The sequence below is a fragment of the Podarcis pityusensis genome, assembly GCF_964106645.2.
Source record: "Podarcis pityusensis genome assembly, chromosome: 16".
Lineage (NCBI taxonomy): Eukaryota > Metazoa > Chordata > Lepidosauria > Squamata > Lacertidae > Podarcis > Podarcis pityusensis.
The window spans coordinates 39,412,960-39,424,842 of NC_138041.1; the positions used below are offsets into that span (position 1 = coordinate 39,412,960).

The 11,883-nt window shown below is 44.6% G+C and overlaps 1 protein-coding gene across 2 annotated transcripts in view; it reads left to right on the plus strand.

The window, feature by feature from the left end:
- The window catches only part of DNAH10 (dynein axonemal heavy chain 10), a 117,984-nt gene extending 106,384 nt beyond the window's left edge, over window positions 1–11,600 (plus strand). For both annotated transcript variants that reach the window (XM_080985597.1, XM_080985598.1), the window contains 14 exons: window positions 492–596; window positions 1,069–1,223; window positions 1,491–1,645; window positions 1,778–1,961; window positions 2,773–2,973; window positions 4,383–4,592; window positions 5,019–5,114; window positions 5,682–5,853; window positions 7,913–8,044; window positions 9,090–9,301; window positions 9,393–9,560; window positions 9,943–10,123; window positions 10,383–10,528; window positions 11,265–11,600. In XM_080985597.1, coding sequence (XP_080841723.1) covers window positions 492–596; window positions 1,069–1,223; window positions 1,491–1,645; window positions 1,778–1,961; window positions 2,773–2,973; window positions 4,383–4,592; window positions 5,019–5,114; window positions 5,682–5,853; window positions 7,913–8,044; window positions 9,090–9,301; window positions 9,393–9,560; window positions 9,943–10,123; window positions 10,383–10,528; window positions 11,265–11,411 — 2,264 coding nt within the window. In that variant the 3' untranslated portion in view covers window positions 11,412–11,600. The remainder of the gene's footprint in view (window positions 1–491; window positions 597–1,068; window positions 1,224–1,490; window positions 1,646–1,777; window positions 1,962–2,772; window positions 2,974–4,382; window positions 4,593–5,018; window positions 5,115–5,681; window positions 5,854–7,912; window positions 8,045–9,089; window positions 9,302–9,392; window positions 9,561–9,942; window positions 10,124–10,382; window positions 10,529–11,264) is intronic.
- The last annotated feature ends 283 nt before the right edge of the window (window positions 11,601–11,883 follow it).

Genomic DNA, 11,883 nt, shown 5'->3' on the forward strand with positions numbered 1-11,883 from the left:
CAGGAGTCCTGCTCACATAGTCACTTCGGTAGAATGTGCTTGGCAGCTCTTTAGAATTACAGATTTCAAAACGGTCCATCTCCATAGAATCCTTTTCTATATCATTTCGTCTGCTGAGGAATTCCTGGGCATCAACCATGAATTCCCTCTGGTGTATGTTTTAGCATGTACACTCATTTAATGTCAGACTTCCTCACCATGTCTCTACATCAGCAGAGAGTCTGTGTGGTGTGAAACTCACCCAGCACTGCTCTTTCTGGTTGTGCATTGCAGAGGCAAGTGTGAACTGATGGGCAAGTGATCTTTCAGCACAGCTCACTGATCTTCTGAGGAAGGGTCTCCTAATAAGATTCTAAGGCATCAGTTACCTCAGTCCCAGAATTCAGAATGCCTGTGTTCAACCCTTCTGTGTGCTGTCATTCTGTGGATCAGAATCATAGTACATCTGGGCTTGCATTTAATAATGGAAGCTATTGGGGTTTCATTCACAGGCCTGTTTGAGAAGCACAAGTTACTCTTCTCCTTTAACATGACAATCAAGATTGAGCAAGCTGATCACAGAGTCCCTCAGGAAGAACTGGATTTCTTTTTAAAAGGTAGCCAAATACTTCCCAGAACTCAATGCAGATACAGTATTGCTGGATACAAAAGTGTCTTGTTGTCTAGCCAGACTTTTTCTCAATTGTCTATCCTGACTTTTCATCAGTCTTTTTATTTATTTATTGGCTTGGATTTCTGGTCCTTATTATCCATTAGGATGGAAACCTTTTTGTAGATTTTGTTAATGCAGAGGTGAGACTTGACAAAGGTGCAGTTCCATGAGCTTTTGTAGGACCGCCTACATTGTAAAGCCCCTTTCAGTAAGTCTACATAATTGAGAGTACTCTTTCCAGCTATGTGAGGTTCTCAGTTTCGGGTGCCTTTTCTCTTACATGATGGCAGGAAAGTGAACAATTCAATTCTTCAACATATTAATGAAATATATTTGCCATTCAGACGAGTGAATTTCTAAAACCTGTCTCCTTATCCATGGATTGTGGTGCTCACATTTTTCTGTCCTGTTTCAAGGCAATATTTCTTTGGAGAAGAGTACCCGAAAGAAGCCCTGTGCCTGGCTTTCTGATCAAGGCTGGGAGGATGTAATCCGTGTCTCTGAACTATTCCCAGAAGAATTTGGATCTCTTGCATCTGATTTGGAGGATAATCCAGATGAGTGGAAAGCTGTGAGCAAGATTCTCCATACTGAATGGTCAACCTGGAGTGTTGGGGGTGGGGCCTCTGTCTGTTACTTGTGACGGGCTTTTGAGCGGTCAATACCAGGTCTAAGATGTATTGCCTTCAGGCCAGATTCAGCTGCACCCAAGCTGACCTTTGTGGAAGGGTAGTAGGGGCCATGGAGCGATTTTCAGAACCCCTAGTCATTTTCTCCTCCTTTAAGTAGGAAAATCAAATGCTCATGGAATACTGACTTAACCTCTCATTTTTACCAGTGGTATGATATTGATGCTCTGGAACAAACCCCATATCCCATGCACTATGGAAGCAGCCTCAGTGACTTCCAGAAATTGCTGCTTTTGCGTTGCTTCCGAGTGGACCGTGTCTATCGCGCAGTGACTGATTATGTTACTGTCACCATGGGTGTGAAGTAAGTGCTTCTCTTTTCCTCCTTTTATAAAAAATAGTATTTTACTGTACAAAGTGGGTCATCATCACAACTAGATAAAGTCCCCATTCCCCATGAATCATTCACTTGTGCTCCCTTTCTCTTCCTCCCCAGATATGTTCAGCCTCCAGTGATCAGCTTTGAAGCCATCTTTGAGCAGAGCACCCCAAATTCACCCATTGTTTTCATTCTAAGTCCTGGCTCTGACCCTGCCAGTGACCTGATGAAACTAGCAGATCGGACAGGTTTTGGAGGGAACCGACTCAAGTTCCTGGCTATGGGACAAGGGCAGGAGAAGGCAAGTTTGATATGAAACCTCAGGTCAGCAGGCTTCCCCTCCTTGGTGCATGTAGGCATGTTTACTGCATTGGTGGGGTAGGAGTTGGTTAGCTCCTCCCACTTGCTCTAGAGGCAGGGCTAATGCAAATTAAGTTTCATATGCTGAGGAGGCCCCTACCAGTCCTACCTGATCAAAAACAAGGTGCTTCCTCTCCAGTCAGTGCTTTGGAAAGGAATTTTAATGTTCTTGCCAATAAAAAATAAAAAAATCTATCCCTTCTTCCCAAGCAATTGCATAATGTATGTGGAAAGAGAGTCTACCATTGCTTTAATAAATCAATAGAACTGGTCAGCCAAGTGAGGCCTTGCCTTGATCCAGAGCGAGGGATTCAGAAGCCAGCGCCTTGTCTCTTCCCTCCTGTTGTCTTGCACATTCTCAGTCTTCTTGTGCTACCTGCTTAGTGCTCAAGCACAAATTTGAAAAGCTGGAAGCAAGGCCAGAGAGTTGCATGAGCGTCTTCTGTGTGGACTGAGCCACTTGTACATTGCAGGGGCTGGACTAGGTGACAGTTGGGCCCCTCCCAACTTTACAATTTTATCATTCTGTTGTGAATCAACACACTTCCTGTATGGGTTTTAGTGATCAGGTAGATGTGCTTACTTAAAGCCCAGTTTGACATCTCTTTTAGGTCTGTAAAATGAGTAAACTAGCTTCCTGACAGACTTTTTCAGAATGGATCTCTCTGTGGAATGAAGTCCTCACTTTTGGTTAAGGATTCAGTTCCGGCTAGACTAAACCTGCATCTTAACTCAGGTCCTCTCCTTTCCAGGTTGCCCTACAGTTGTTGGAGAATGCTGTGGCCCGGGGACAGTGGTTAATGTTGCAGAACTGTCATCTCTTGGTGAAGTGGCTGATTGATCTGGAGAAGGCTCTAGAAAGGATTGTGAAGCCACACCCAGATTTCCGCTTGTGGTTGACAACAGACCCTACAAAGGGCTTTCCAATTGGGATCCTCCAGAAATCACTAAAGGTACCAATAATATGGTGTAACTTCAGGAAGAGGGCTTGATGAGCTTCTCTGAATATGGTTTTGTCCTCATGTATCTAAAATCAGATGCTAAAAAGTCAGAGATAAGAAAACTCTTGGGTTCATGCCCCAATATTTTATTTGCCTTTCCATAGGGTTGCTGTACGTCTGGAATTTCCCAGACATATCTGGAATACTGCAGTCAGAAGCAGTGTCTGGGTGGAAATTGGTAAAATGTTAGGGGAAGCCCGGACGTGCCCATGTAGGCAGTGCCGTTTTTGGAGATTTCCCTGTAAAATAGCTCAAAAACTTTTCACTATTTGAAATATGGCAACCCTACTTGCTGTGTTGAGGGGAAGGCCTTGGAACTTGGTGGCCAATCAGCTTGAAATATGGTAGAGTCACCAGTTTTTGTCTCACCATTTTCAGATACACTTTTCTATATTTGAACATGTTGGGCTGATGTCTGTGCCAAGCTGCTCCTCCATGTCAGTAGGGCAAATGATTTTATAGGAAGCAGCTGGTTGCTTTTATCCTAAGTCTGAGGCATTTATCACAAGCAAGCTGAGCTGATTATTTTTAAATCACAAGCCAGTGAAGCTCCACTAATGATATTTCAATAGTGACTTGGTTTCTCCTCCGGTAAATCCCTCATGTAAACCTAATCATTTTGCTAGGCAGATATTGGAGCAGCAGAGTGACACTTAAGTAACTTTAACTAGGGAAAATTTTCCTCCCAGTCTCTAGAACAGAGGCAACAGGATTTCAGGAAATACTGTCAGTTCTGGAGGGCCCAGAGCTCAGTGTCAAAGCCCATGCTTTGCACGTAGAACATTCTGGTCTCCTCCGTCAACATCTCTAGTTAAAAGGATCTCAAGCAGCAGGGTCTGGAAAAACCTAAGGCTTTGGATAGTCACGTGGACAATACTGGCTAAGATGCAGGGGCCGTGCAGCCTGTATTGCTGCTTGAGGCGAAGTGAGCAGTGCCGCCCTGCCCTGCTGCCACCCTTGCCCTCCCTGCCCTTAATAAAGGCCCAAGGCAGAGGACGAGTATAAGGCAGTTTCATATATGGGTTGTAGCCCTGCTTCAGGGGTGGATATAATTTCATATCTAGGAAGAAGTGGCATGGAGAGCTCAAGAATTCAGCTTTAAAGAAACAGAAAAGCAAACAAATCCTGCAGTCAGACAATTCTCTGCATATTGGCCAAAGGTATATAAATTAAATTGAAACTCTCTTGGTTGCAGAATTTGTACATTTGGGGCAAGGACTGGGGGATGGAGAATACAGGCACAGTGCGCATGCTGCACAGATCAAGGAAGCCACTAAAAGCACCCTCAGGAAGAGGAGTAGCTCAGTGTCAATTTATCTGGCAAATCTCACTGCAAACCTTCATTTTCTCCAATGCATTAGGTTGTCACAGAGCCACCCAATGGGTTGAAACTGAACATGAGAGCCACCTACTTCAAAATCTCTCACGAAGCCCTTGATCAGTGCCCACATCCTGCTTTCAAGGCTTTGGTCTATGTCTTAGCATTTTTTCATGCCGTGGTTCAGGAGAGGAGGAAGTTTGGGAAGATCGGTTGGAATGTGCCTTATGATTTCAATGAATCTGACTTCCAGGTAAGAAGCTTGTGCAGGCCAGCATCTTCCATGGTAAAAGAATCAATAGCTTCCAGCTTTGCTTTCTTGTTTACATGATAGGTCTCAGTCTTTAAAAGTCAGGTTTATATTGAATACGACATAGATGCAGCATTATATTTTAGAAAAGATTCTTTAGATTTATATCTCAGATGATCAGGGCGGCTCCTGAGGAGCATGACTCCAATTCCTGACTGGTGTGCGCAGGCCCTGCTGTCTCTTCTCTCCCTCTGCGGCAGCCAGGTGGAACAGCTGTTCATAGACAGTTGGGCTTTTCCGTTTTGTTTTGAGGAAGAAGGCACTGTTGGCTTTGAGTGTGGCATTGTCTGAAACTAAAGCAAGCCAGTGTCTACAAATGTCTCAGCAACAGTAACCTCCTTATGCTGCCCACTGTAATAACTCCCTTAGGTTTGCATGGAGATCCTCAACACATACTTGACAAAAGCATTCCAGCAAAATGATGACAGAATTCCTTGGGGGAGCCTCAAGTATCTCATTGGAGAGGTAAGCAAGCATGTCGTTGCCAAATTGCTCTGAGCCAGGAAAAAGCTGCCTTATACCAAGCCCATCAAGCACAGCATTGCCTATTTCAGGGGAAGGCAACATGCTGAAGTCCAGAACTGGAGAGCACCATGTTGCCTTTTCCAGAAGACCCCCCCCCCAAAAAAAAGTCCTGCTGCATGGGGCCCTTTTAACTGGAGGTGCCAAAGTTTGCAATCAATATGCAAAGCAGGTGGAACTATTATTATAAGAAAGGGGAACCTCATGTTACAGGTGCATGGCTGACTGCATCAGACTATTTTTTAATGCTATTTTAAATATGAAGCAAATATGAAGTGTTTACTTCTGGTTCTGTGGCTTTTGAGAGGTAAAGCATGACCTTATCATTAGAGTTTTCCTTTGACCCATGACAGCTAGTCTTAAAGAAATGAAAAGTGAGAGTATCAAAAGCCTGTGGAAGTTTACTGTTTATTGCTAGGAATGACTTGAGGAAGGAAATTCAGGTCAAATTGATGGGGAAACCCCCAAGTTGTTGATAATGGCCTAAAGAGTCATCTCATCAAACTCCAGGTGATGTATGGTGGACGGGCCATTGACAGCTTTGATCGGCGCATCCTTACCACCTACATGGATGAGTATCTGGGGGATTTCATATTTGACACCTTCCAACCCTTCCATTTTTTCCATGATGAGGATGTTGACTATAAAATCCCTGAAGGGACTACCAAGGATGAGTATGTTGGTAAGCAAAGCTTTGTTGCATCTTGGCTTCCAAATCTATTTTACTGCCACATCTTAAGTAGCCTTGATCTCCTGTATGTTTTGCATGTTGTAGGTATAGTTATTCAGGGCAGGAATAATTATACCAGCCAGCCCCTCCTCCAACCTGGGGAATTGTGGTTGTCCTATCGGCCAGCCCTCAGGTCTGTGACTGCTGCTGTTGAATGCCAAGTCAGCCCAGAATAAAGTCTCCCTCATCCATGATCTGATTATGGATGAGGAGGCTGATCTGGCATGTATCACTGAAACCTGGGTGCGTCAACAGGGTGGAGTTGGTCTCACCCAGCTGTACCCACCTGGGTACTCAGGGCAGCATCAGGGCAGACTCAAGGGTTGGGGAGGGGGAGTTGCTGTGGTCTATAGATTCTCTATCTCCGGACTCTCTGTCCAGTTGGGGGCAAATCTAGAATGTGTGTTCTGGGCATTGGGCAATCAGGACAGATTAGGGATTCTGCTGGTTTACCGCCCAGCAGCCTCCCTGCCTGAGCTATTAGGAAGATCCACCCTCAGAGGCTGAGGGATCCAGTGGGATTCCAAACAGCTTTGCAGGGTTTTCCAGCTGATATGACTGGCACCCCTGTCGAAGCCCTGGCTGACCTCTGGTTTGGGCACAGAAACAGCTTTATGATGACAGAGAGAGAGAGAGAGAGAGAGAGACAAGGGAAACATGTCCCTGTTAATTCCCTGTTAACCTCTCAGTGGCTTTCAATACCATCGACCATGGTATCCTTCAGGAGCGGCTGTCTGAACTAGGGGTGGGTGGCACTGCTTTGCAGTGGTTCCAGTCCTACTTGGATGGTCATTCCCAGAGGGAATGCTTTTCAGCCTTGTTGAACCTTCAGTGTGAGGTTGTGCAGGACTCAATCCTATCCCTATGTCTACATGAAAACACTGGGTAGGGTTATCTGGAGGTTTGGAGTACATTGTCAGCAGTATGCATCTGCTGGTGAGGCAGTGGAAGTGCTGGACCAGTGTCTTGCCTCTGTAATGGACTGGATGAGAGCCAACAAACTGAAACTCAATCCACATAAGACTGAGGCCCTGTTAGTGGGTGGTTCCCTAGACCAGATGGGTGGGAGGTCGCCTGCTCTTGGTGGGGTTACACTTCCTTTGAAGGAAGCAGGTTCACAGCTTGGGGGTACTCCTGGATCCTTTGCTATTGCTCGGCTCAGGTGGCCTCAGTGGCCCAGAGTGCCTTCCATTGGCTTTGGCTGGTGGCCCAACTACGCCCCTATCTGGACAGGGATAGCCTAACTACAATTGTCTATGCTGTGGTAACCTCAAGGCCCAATTCAAAGTGCTGGCTTTGACCTATAAAGCCTTAAATGGCTCAGGACCATGATACCTCAAGGACTGCCTCTTTCCATATGAACCTACCCAGACCCTTAGATCATATTCTGAGGGGCACTTCTTGTGTGCCTCCTCCTCGAAAGGTCTGGAGGGTGGCAACACGAGAACGGGCCTTCTCTGCAGTGTGGCTCCCTGTCTGAATGTTCCTTTTTAACCAGGCCTTCAGTTGATTTGATTGACATCCTATGCCCTTTTAAAATGTGGGTTTTTGGGGGGAGAGGGTATTGGGTTGTTTTTATTTTGATTATATATTTTGTGGTTTCATATTCTGATTTTGTTCTGTGAACCGCCCTGAGACCTCCAGTTATAGGGCAGTATATTAAATAAGTAAGTAAGTAAATTTGCTGGCTGAGTACAGGTGAATGACCCTGAATTTCACACTGCTTCAGAAGCATTGTAAGGTCTCCTTTTTCTGTTAAGGTTCTCCTTTAGCACCCCTATCTCTTCCATCTTTTGTCCCTGCTCCTATTTTTTCCTTTATTGGCTACTAAACTATGAAAGAACAGTGACATCAGAATGTTATACTATATGTTAAAAGCACCACAGGAGGCCAAAATCATGCACAAATTTTAGAGGATGAATGTTCTTTAGTTTGCAGAAGTGAACCTGACTTCCACATCTTTGATTATTCCACCCCCTTCAATTCCCCCTTTTGTACCTCCATTTTACAGAAGAAATAGAGTCACTTCCACTTGCTAACACTCCAGAGGTATTTGGCCTACACCCCAATGCTGAAATTGGATACTATACCCAGGCAGCTCGGGACATGTGGTCACATCTTTTGGAGCTGCAGCCTCAAACAGGTATGACTCTTGCCCAGTTAGAACTGTGTAGTGATGAAAGAAACAGAAGATTTAGAACTAGACCTCAACTCCATTGAGGACATCAGGGAAATGGAGAGGAGGGACCCGAGACAGTGATGAGCACCTGCTTTGTATGAAGATCGTCCCAGGTCCAATCCAGCTAAAAGGATCAAGTAACAATGGATGGGAAAGGGAGAGGCCACAGAGAGCTGCTCCCAGTCACAATCCTGGGCTAGGTGGAAGAATAATCCTCCATTCATTAAACTATAGCTATCCTTGTTTTCTGACAGAATTTAACTTGGGATGCCTGCTACTAAAGAACCATTCTCAAAATCATCTACCCATAATTTTGCAGATGCTTGTTATGTACAGTGGTACCTCTGGTTACGTACTTAATTCGTTCTGGAGGTCCGTTCTTAACCTGAAACTGTTCTTAACCTGAGGTACCACTTTAGGTAATGGGGCCTCCCGCTGCCATGCGATTTCTGTTCTCATCCTGAAGCAAAGTTCTTAACCCGAGGTACTATTTCTGGATAGCGGCGTCTGTAACCTGAAGCGTATGTAACCTGAAGCGTCTGTAACCCGAGGTACACTGTATAGCTCAGTAACATTTCCATTCATCCACAAGGACACACTCATTCTTCTGCAATTTCCAAAATGTGTTTACAGAGGAGATTCTAATCCAGTGGAAAACTGTTTGGATTAGTGAAAACACAGGAGTCAGGTTCACTACAAATGTCAGATGATTTTAGATCTGTTTAGACCTATTTTTCTGTCATGGCTCCCCAGCCCACAACCTGGAGTTCTAGGAAATGTAGATTTGTGAGATGACCGCCTGTTTACATGGACACTAAAATGATTAAAGGAAGTTGTAGGGTGATTCATCAGTTAGCTGTATTTGTGAGCATCTACAGGTGAATAAAATTGGGCACTAAGAAACTGTTCATTAATAAAAGCCTGTTAGTCAATAACTGTGCCACAGTCCTCATGCAGACTGGTGGCCAGTGCAGATAATTCTAATAACTCTCAACTTAATAAATTTTAGGTGAATCTGGTACAGGGATAAGTCGAGATGAATATATTGGCCAGGTTGCTAAGGACATAGAAAACAAAATGCCCCAGGTCTTTGACATTGATCAGATAAGAAAGGGTTTCGGACTGGAAATTTCACCGACGACAGTGGTGTTGCTACAGGAACTGGAGCGCTTTAATAAGCTCATAATTCGCATGACAAGGTCACTGGCGGAACTGCAAAGAGTAAGCAAAGCTGTTTAGATTTTTAAAAAAATTGTCCCCACCCCTTGGATAGCGATATGTAACCAGGATTCTCTGGCAATTCTCTCACCAGGCCTTGGCTGGGGAGGTTGGAATGAGCAATGAATTGGATGAGGTGGCCCGTGCTCTCTTTAATGGGCAAATCCCAAGCATATGGAGGAAGCTGGCGCCAGATACCCTGAAGACACTCGGCAACTGGATGATTTATTTTAAGAATAGGTTTCTCCAGTACACATCGTGGGTAAGTGAAAGTTCAAAATGTCCTTTAATGGGGGGGGGGATTATAGCTCAGTGGCAGAGCCGATGCTTTGCTTGCAGACCACCCCAGCTTCAGCCCCTGGAATTTCCAGATGGACCAGGCAGCAGCCAATAGGAAAGATCCTTCTCTGCTCGAGACCCCGGGCAGATGCTGCCAGTCACAGGAGACCAAGTCTGATCTGGTGTGCAAGGCAGCTTTTGGTAATCCCCTTGTGCATTATTTCCTGTCTGTGTGGGACACTAAGGCCACAATCCAAGCCCAGGCTAGATGCCCTTAAAGCCACTGAACTCAGGAGCTGCGCTGGATTGTAGCCATGGTAATTCACCTTGGGAAAGATTCAGTTAGCATACGTTTCTGCTTTCAGATTGAGGAGAGCGAACCAAGCGTCATGTGGTTGTCGGGACTGCATATCCCCGAGTCGTACCTCACTGCACTTGTTCAAGCAACCTGCAGGAAGAACGGCTGGCCTCTGGACCGCTCCACCTTGTATACTCAAGTGACCAAGTACAGGACTGCGGATGAAGTCACAGAGCGTCCTGGGCAGGGTAGGGCTTTCCCCAGAGCTGTCTTGGTTGGAACTTGGAAATGGACTGTTGGTATATTAATAAGTTGAGCGTGCAGGTTAAGGATTGCTTGCTGCTTTTCATGGTTCTTTGTTCAAAGGAAGAAACTGACACACCTCTTCTCCATAGAAGTCTTGTAACAAAAGTTCCTTAATGGTTAAACACCTAGGGCTTTATTAGATCATCTATTTGAAGTCTCAAAACATGGAGCATTGAACAATGTCTTTCTGGTCTTCACCAGGATGCTTTGTTTCTGGCCTGTACCTGGAAGGAGCTGACTGGGACCTTGAAAATAGCTGCCTCATCAAGAGTAAGCCCAAAGTGCTGGTGGTTGACTTACCTATTCTGAAGATAATCCCCATCGAGGCTCATCGTCTCAAGCTACAGGTACAAGCTGCCAAGAGGAGCTCTTAAAGCTTTATTTAAACTGCAAACTACTTGGGATGAGCTGGTTCAGAGAAGCTTCCCTCCTACACAGACTTCGTCTTTTGTTTCCATACTAATGCTGGCTGCCACACCATTTTAGACAGGATTCGAAGGGCAGATTTTGCAGTGCTTTCCCTCTCTCAACCCCACCCTGTTAGGAAATTCAATTAACTGGAATATGGCCGCCCTTGCATTGCAGTCTGCATTTCAACATTACTAAGCGTACTAGGAAAATTAAAGACAAGCTTCTATTATATTCCCCCCCAAGTTCCCTTGTAAATAATAATAATAATAATAATAATTTATTTATGCCCTGCCCATCTGTCTAGGTTTCCCCAGCCACTCTGGGCAGCTTCCAGCAAAAATAAAAACATCAAACATTAAAACCCTCCTGATACAGGGCTGCCTTCAGATGTCTTCTAGAAGTTGTATAGTTCTTAATCTCCTTGACATCTGATGGGAGGGCATTCCACAGGGAGAGCGCTACCGCCGAAAAGGCCCTTTCATTTCCCCCTACCTTGTAATTATGAAAGCAGTCACTCAGTGCCCTCTCATATACTTAAGTGTACTGCTCTGCAGAGCACAGAATCAGTTTTGCCTAGTGGTCAGCAATCTTTATCATATGCCCTTAGCAACCAGAGCAAATACAATGTGTGTATGTGTGTATAGTAATACTTTCGACTTTGTTTGTCTCTAGAACACCTTCCGGACTCCAGTGTACACAACATCTATGCGGAGGAACGCGATGGGCGTTGGCTTGGTCTTTGAAGCTGATCTTTATACCACAAGACATATTTCTCACTGGGTACTTCAAGGAGTTTGCCTCACATTGAATGCTGATTAGTGGCCAGATGCAAAGGCTACACATTCTGTTGATGAGAGAAGATACAGAAAAACACTGGAATCTCTTTGCTTCCAGCTGCTGAAGATATGTACTGTAGATTTGTTTAAAACTAATTTTTGAGTAGGATTCCTCACATTTTATATATTGCAACTTGTTTGAAAATAAACCTTTCTTTAGTGTTTGTGGTTAGCCAGCAGGTGTAAATACTTTGATTTCATTGTTTATTCTTCAGCCATCCTTCCTCAGATTCAATGCTGTTTAAGACCCCCAGTCAAACCACACAAGAATGACTATTTAATTGGTTTGCATTATTGTAAGAAACGTTAAGCCCAATTTTTAATTTCACAGTGTACTTTTCTCAGCATCTTAGAATGGATACTTGTCATCAGCATTGGGCACATGAATAACTGGGAGATATATGTAAGTAAGGGATCCAAACCAGTGGTATCTTGTCAAAAGTATATGCTTCCTT